The sequence below is a fragment of the Cupressus sempervirens genome, chromosome 2 (assembly GCF_028749045.1).
Source record: "Cupressus sempervirens isolate cs-2001-9-10 chromosome 2, ASM2874904v1, whole genome shotgun sequence".
In the NCBI taxonomy this organism is placed as follows: domain Eukaryota; kingdom Viridiplantae; phylum Streptophyta; class Pinopsida; order Cupressales; family Cupressaceae; genus Cupressus; species Cupressus sempervirens.
The window spans coordinates 418,763,004-418,771,236 of NC_143119.1; the positions used below are offsets into that span (position 1 = coordinate 418,763,004).

General features: G+C 33.2%; 1 protein-coding gene across 1 annotated transcript in view; it reads right to left on the reverse strand.

Annotated features, from left to right (window-relative positions):
* LOC149572878 (DNA polymerase delta subunit 1) overlaps positions 1-6,547 on the reverse strand; it is a 103,259-nt gene extending 96,712 nt beyond the window's left edge. The window contains exon 1 of the mRNA XM_089813953.1: positions 5,986-6,547. Coding sequence (XP_089670079.1) covers positions 5,986-6,229 — 244 coding nt within the window. The 5' untranslated portion in view covers positions 6,230-6,547. The remainder of the gene's footprint in view (positions 1-5,985) is intronic.
* Positions 6,548-8,233: the final 1,686 nt, after the last annotated feature.

The window sequence follows — 8,233 nt, forward strand, 5'->3', positions numbered from 1 at the left end:
ATCAAAATAAAAGATGTGGTGTTGCCTTCAAAGTAGTACCAAGTACAAGTTATCTCCAAACCATATCCCACAACATTTTAACACTCTCATCTCATTAAGATTGTTACATCCCAAAAAATTGACCTAATTTTAAACTTGTTCATAACCGTTAGATTAAACGGATTATTCTTTCATGATCATGTGAAATAGGTAGTTATTTATGTGTTGTATTCACTATTAACGAAAATGCTCGTTAACCATTAATTGCTATTAGATGATTAGAAGTTGTTTGATTTAAATTATGATTATAATTTAAGGCCTTTTAAAATGCTTATATGAAATTATTATAGAATTGTTATTATGGCGAAAGTGTTTTCATGGGTGATTGCAGGAGAAGATGAAGAGGGGAGAAGCATTGTTAAACAGAATTATTAGAATGGGATGCTCGCTTAGTTCAATCATCGAGATTAGCAGGTATGGCCTTAAACTTCTTTGGAAAGGACGCAACAACTTGAACACAGGATACATTTGTGGGAGCCGCATGAGCTATTAAGAAAGTAATCTAAGAAAACATAAAATAATCTAATTTAAAATATAAAACATACCTCAAGGGATTTTAATTGATCTTCATCATATTATTATAACAAATATTTATATATATACATATAAATATAAAATAGAAATGGCACCATTAAACTATAATTATTTATATAATGATGTCACCCCATTGATATACTTACGTGAACGTATGTAAGTATGTATTATAATAATAGTTGAAATTATAATCTTTCCAACTCTTTCTTCCAACCTTTTATTTTATTTTATTTTCCCTCTCTTTTCTTATTCGATTTAAACACTTGGAATTTGAATCGGCTTATAATCTTCTGAAATTGACAGAAGCCAAGGAGTCTCGATTGCCCTCCATATATGGAAGTCGTAAGAGAGAAACGAGACCATATTCCTTATGCCCGAACTTCTTTTTGTCTTGCTACATTTTCAAATTTTTCCTTGCCTCAATAACAACCAACCTTGCATTTTACCATTGATATGTCTATCGATATCCTACAAATCGAATGATTTCAAGTAGCTCAATTTCCATTCCTTGTTGTACAAGAAAACAAGCTAAGAAACAAAGACTTTATGCATTGAAATTGACGTCTCAAGCAACTGAAGGAAAACTGATCCATTTGCAAGTTCTTGAACAGTACTGATTTCTTATCAAATAATGAATCACCTTTCCAAAGTTTTAAATACATTTTCTACAGCAGTCGGCTAGGCATGGGAACTTCTTTTCATTATCTATGAACAAATTATTTAATATGTTGAATAATCCCTGTCTTTTGTGAAGACATTTCTTCTTAATTTCATTATATCAAAATCATCATAAAAGAAGTTTTAGTAGTAACTCTTAAGAAGTTGAATAGTATCTCTTAAGAAGAGTTTCCAAAGGTAATAAGAATCTGTATGAATGTTGTTGATCTCAAGAACAAGTTTTATTTGCCACAACTCATGATAAAATATATCAAGAGCAGAATGCTCATAACTTTTCCAAAACAGCTAGAAATCACCGACAATGAAGCCATGAAATGGTGAAGAGGTGTAAAAGGGCAGAGTGCTCATAAACTTTTAATACACCTGGGACTCGCCAACAAGGTAGCCATGTATGGTGAAGAGGTCGACAAATCTGCAAGAAAGCAAAAGAGAAATCTGACATGAATAACTTAAATGAAATATACTTAATAGCTCATGCTCATCCTTGTAATGAAACCTGTTGTCAAGTCAAGTTGTGGTGATCGGGTCATTGAGCCTATCGGAAATCCTTGGCCAAGGGAGTTTATAGGCATGTTTGCCATCTAATGATCACTTGATGTCAGTAGCGCCAGTTATGTAAGCATGTCCATTTCACAACTGAGTGGACATTCAAAACACCAAGACGCTCAGGTGGCTGGACTAAAGAACATCCCAAGCCTGATCCCAAGGTAGGGAGGGCCTTTCTAATTCAATAAAATGTGTGGGGATAAGTATGGTCCGAGGTTGGGAGGTTAAACCTATGTCAATGCTTCTCCTCTCACCAAAGTAAAGGCTTGCACAACTAGCTAAAGATCCTCCGATGAAACTTGTTGTTTCATTCCTTCTTTTCTTGTTAAGCATTTACTTTATTTGTATGTTTTGTTAATCAGTTGATCATGAATATAATTGTGCTAGTTAGTCGTTAATCTAATTATTTCAGCTGATCATGAATATAGTTGTGAATAGTTAGTTATTGATCTAGTTATTTCAGTTGATCATGAATACAGTTATTATCTGTTAATTGTTAAAAGCAGTTAAAGTCATGTGAAAAGGATTTAGTTATCTATTTATGAATGTTGAGAGTTTTTAGTTTAAACCGTCTTTGTTTTAGTTATGAAAATCCATTTGTTACAAAGATGATTTGTTCAAGCTTTGATTCAATAATTTAGTCTCAAATTTTTCATTGAGCCCCACTTAATTTGTTCATTTAGGTTCCTTATGCCCTAATTATAAACAATCTAATAAATGATTGTATATGTTTGTGCTTTACCTAACCATGAACCTCTATGGGTGCTATTAGAGCCAAAAAACTGACTCAACTCTATGAAAATCAAAGTATAGTTTTTTTAGTGTTTCCTATGTTTGTAGGGTTGTGTATAATTGGGGTTTCCTCTAGCATCATATCTTTCACCCACTTCCCGATATCCCCACCATCAAGCCTTGGAAAATTTTCATCAAGGTATCAAACTTCTTCCACTACTAATATCGCTCCCATCACATCCACAAAATGCATAACCCTTTACATTTTCCCAAATTATTAGGTGTGTCATTCCTTAAATACCCCTTCCATCTTTGACTTGTCAAATTTATCATTGTTATCAAAAACTTGCCAAGTGCTTTGAATTAGAGAGTTGAACAATTCCTAACTAAGATACCTCATTTAATTCCTCTCTAATCCCAATCTCTAACTTGTTCTCATTAAGTATTATCAAAGTTGAGCTTGTGGACTTCCCTTCTATTGTGTTTCCCTTTCATACCTTCTTTGATTCCAGCAAACTACACCAATCCCTTTTTTCCTTTCAAACTTAAATTTCCACCTTTCCATTTCAACTTGGCACTTATCACAAGATACCCTTGACCCTTAGGCCTTAGGAATTTTATAATTTTGGGATTCTTTTCTAGACTACCATTTCAAGTCTCCCATATTCTACATACCTCTTCAAAACTATGTTACCCCAAGTTTTTGGGACGAGGGGACAGGGGGACAAGGAAACGAGTTTTCGGGACGGTTTTTTTTTTTTGCAGGAATATATATATCTCTGAATTTTCAAAAATATTCATCAATTCTACATTCATCACAGTAACATAGTTAAAAATTATCAATTCCATTCATCAAACATTGATTCATCAATGATCATAGGGCATAGCAATCAGCATCTAATTGAGTCGTCATAGAAAATCAAAATTCTAAATAGCATCATTTTCAATTATCTAAGAAAATTCAAATAATCACTTTCAATCATCATCTAAGTACTTGCAATACCATTAGTAAGTCATGAAATGAATCAAATGAGACAATGAAAAACATCAACTTTCAACAAAATGAAAACATTGAAAAGTTAAGACTTAAACAATTAAACTTTTAAATTAAACTAGATCTGTAATATAAATTAAACCGTAAAAGATAAAGAGATCTGTATGATATCTGTGGGGATAATGGATCATGTAACAGCAAAAGTATATAGTTATTATTATTATTATTAATGGACGCAAGGTTATGATTATATATAATAATGGATGCAAGGTTATGATTATATAGAATAAAACATTAAGATAGGAAATGAAAACATTGAGTTATTATTATATTAACAAACCTAAGTCTATATAAAAAACATTAAAAAAATTATTTTTTAATATATTTGAAATTGCGGGGTCTGCAAGTGGCTTATTTAATTTTTGTGGTAAAAATTGGAAACTTTTTTAGAAGTCCAGGAAACCTCTAGGAAATGAAAATGCAATCCCCGAGCCAGTCAACAAGTTTCCGAAACTCGTTGACCATTTCCTGTGTTTCGGGGATGCGTTTCTAATTTTCCTATCTAGGTGGGGACGGCTTGGAAACGTTTCCTGCCGTCCCCCCATCCCCGAAACTGTCCCCATTTTCGAAACTGAGTCTTAGAGGTGGAAACGCGTTTCCGGGTAACATAGCTTCAAAATGATTTCCCAACTCCCAATATCCCAACCAAGTGCAAACTATGGATTCTTCCCGAACATTGACAATTGAAAACTTTCCCTTAACCTTGATACCTATCATGAGGTACTCTCGACCCCCGATCCCCAACATTCCATAAATTTGGAATTCTTTTCAAGATTGCCCTTTCAGGTCTCCCATATTGCAAAAACCTCTATAATATGAGTTTATCTCTGCATTTAGCTCCCAACATCCTGATTATAAGCTATGGATCTTTCCAACCTCCTAACAATTCAAAACTATTGTCATTTTTATATTGTCATTTGACCTATTCAACAAATCAGCTTGAAAAGGCCATGTGCACCACAAAAGGTCCAAGTGCCTAGAATGGTATTGTTAATTGGCAAGGACATCATTTAACCACACAAATGATTTCATAATCAATTTTGGTGTGGTATTTACACAATTTTCAACAAAGGAAGCCAAAAAATGACTAAGGTTCCAACTAATGGTTGCTTTTGCCACGAACCTACCCACAATCGTTCAAACAACTATTTTGTGCCCTAATCTCAAGGATCAAATGAAAGAAAGCACTATTATTGTCACAAAATTAATACAAGTAACAAAATCATCAGAAGGATCAAATTTTGTGCCATCATCAAGCAATACTAAATGTATTAACTTGAATTTACCATTAATGCTCAAGAACAACCTCTATAGTTACCCAACATGTTTTGATAAACCAAAATAACGGAAATTTTGTGTTGCAAGTGTGGCATTGAAGAAATTAAAGTTAAGTGTAAAATAACAAACCTAAGTTAATGCAACCACCAGGGATACATAGCCTAATGCATTTACATCATGTTCTAGATTATTCATGATGGATTTGCAAACCTATTATAGCTTTGCATAGTCAAACCTCTTTAAAATCAAAGCACAAAGTGACAAAGACTGAAATGATGAAGAGATTAAGCCAAATTCAACAAACCTAAAAAATCTTGACCAAGCTAAGATCAAGTGAAACATTTATGACAACAATGACAATGATCTAAGTTAAATCTACAATGTTCTTTTGCCACATTTCCACAATCCATCTTGATTTTGAAAATTAGAGATCTACATGAATGCAAGTTTTCTTTTTGTAAGTGTTGGTTATTTTTGGGCTTGTCCTTGTATTAATGCATGACCATATAAGGTTTTCTATCTGATAATGTGTATACCATTCAATTTTCTCTCCAAGTTGCAAAGAGATAGCTATTGTAACATTGCTTCTTAATATTGCCTCCTTGGCTGTGCGTCAACCATTTAGGAAGTGTAAACAATTAAAATGATAAAGAGATACCATTCAATTTTCTCTCCAAGATGTAAAGAGATAGCTATTGTAGCATTGCTTCTTAAAATTGCCTCCTTGGCCGAGCATCAACAATTTGGGAAGTGTAAAAAATTAAAATGATAAGGAGGAGAAGAGTTGCAACAAACACTTTTGAAAGGGAAAAAAAGCTAGACAGGAATCATCTAGGAAGTGGCTTAGGCAACTCCGACTTGCCATCCTTAATCTAGACAGAAACAGAACGATTATCTGTGCACCGATACCCACAGGAGATTAAAGATCCTCCATCACTCAAGAATGAAAAAAGGGATAAGTAAAGAAGGGCTGATTTTAATTATGCCCGGGAGAACCAAAAGTATTACGCCTATGTAACACAAACATTGGCCAAAAACTAAGACAATGTTGTTTCCTTATAAGGTATAGGACAAAAGAAAGGAAAAAATCGAGTGTGTTGTGAACTGTAAGGATAGAAACTTACCTATAGAGTTAGTGTTAGTGGCATAAGACGCAGGCAGAGAGGGCCTGTTCCACTTCGAGAGGCGCGAGGCCACGCCCTCCACCGCACCTCCATTGCCTTGTAAAAGCTCCTCTTCCCTCAATAGTGTTTCTTCAAAGAACATGGCTTCTTCATCCTCCTCATACGCGTATTCGTCTTCTTCTGCTTGGAATCTCTTTGCACTAGGGGGCGCTGCGGGAGGAGCAGCATGCCGCTTCCTGTCCATGATGAGACCCTAGGTGTTACTCTTCTCACTAAAACCCTTCCTGCCTCTCCCTACTTAGATGCACTTCAATTCTCTGCACACCACAGTACGCGTTTTGGAGAAGTGTTTCACCTGAAGGTTTCCCGCTTTCCCGCCACTCAACAAATGCCATGATTCCGTCATTTAAACTGTGGTCCGAATCGACTTAATCTTGATTATGCATTGATGTGATTACACGTAGTTTTTATATGGTGAATGAAAGACCTAATAAATTTCTCAAGTGTCAATGGCCTCTTGGCTTATTAGTGAAGTTGACACACAAAAATGTCCATTAGGAATCAAGTCTTCTTGAGTGCAAGACTCCCATATCATAAAGGGATGAAGTCGGGATAGTATATTTGATTAGATCTTCTTTTCCATCATGACCTTCGCCTTCGCTAGTAAATGGGTCATACACACCTTACAAAAGATATCACTTGTAACTAAGCTCTAAGTTGTAGTATATTTGATTAGATCTTCTTTTTCATCATAATTTTTTATAATCATATTTCTAATTTGTTTAAGAGTTTTTCTTCTAATATGTAATTTAAGTTGATTATCTTTAAAATGTCTTCTTAAGTATATATATCATTGCATGTTGGATACGTTATGATAAAATGATGCTCAATTTCAAATACTTTCATATTATAGAATAAGCATGTTCTATTTTCCCACTCTACTTTTGTCACACCTTCAATGATAAGAGTTTGTTGTGAGTAGGGTTATAATGGTGAAATTTAATGGTAAACAAACTTCTTTATTTATCTCTTCATTGTTAATGTAATGGTGAAATTTGCTTACTAGTGCCCTTGTCTTATCTCATTATCTTTTGTTTTTTATTTTTAATCATTGTTATGAATTAAATTTGTGGAAGAGATCATATTTTCACAATTTCATATAGATCATGGAGTCATAATCTTGATACTATAATCACAAACATGATCTATATTAGAAGCGACTCAAATAATTAAATTTAACATAAATTTGAATTTAAAAAAAATTAACTCTCAAATTTCAATGGCATTTGCATTTGTGGGTGGAAAATGACTTTATGCACAAGTATTTAAACTTGTGTAATATATTTTGTTTATGATTGTTTATTTTATAATTAGAAAATAATTCATGTAAGACAAGTGCAATAGAAACATAGATCATGGTATTGGATCATTGTCTTAAATTCTAGTGATCACTTTTTTCTAAAATTGTTAAAATGGTCTATCTAAGGGAAAAATATATACTCACCAAACAAATTCCTAAATAGTGTCACCTAATTTAGACATAGATATAACAACTATGTCTTATTTCAACTATGTGTGTTAGGTCAATTTCATATGCATGAGTTTAAACTAAAAAATATATTAGTCCCTGCAAAAGGCAGGTAACTAATGGAACCATTAAGTCGTAAACTTTATTTAAAGAGATCAATGGAGCCTTTAAATTTAGACAAATACTTTAGATTTCTTTAGAATTCTTATTTTTATCATATTTTCCTTAATTTAAAAAAAATCATTTATTTTGATTTCTATTGGTTAAGAACCAAAAAGGTAATGAATAAAATTAATTTTATTCACAAAAAAATATGGAAAATATTGTCATTGTTGTCGAAAGGCAAGACCATCATTATGGCATTAAATACATTATTTTTTTTTTAAATGAAAAAGACTGTATCTATTGTCCAAAGCAAAGATCGCCATTATGCCATTAAATACATTAAATTGACCAGGTACGTATGTATTATGAAAAACTTGTGCATCTTTTGCAAGGCGATCAATGGATGTAGGTGATCAAGACGCAAATTGAGCACACAATTATGACTTTACAATTCTCCCTAAGTCTTCCCGGTTGTTGACCCCTCTATTCGGTAGGTGTTTTTGATTCAGTAAAGAGTTTGATAGATATTGTTTTTACATGACTTAACATCTACATTCCTCTAATTCTATGTTAAAATTAACATTGAGGGCCTCTGCTAACAAGTTTCTATTATAA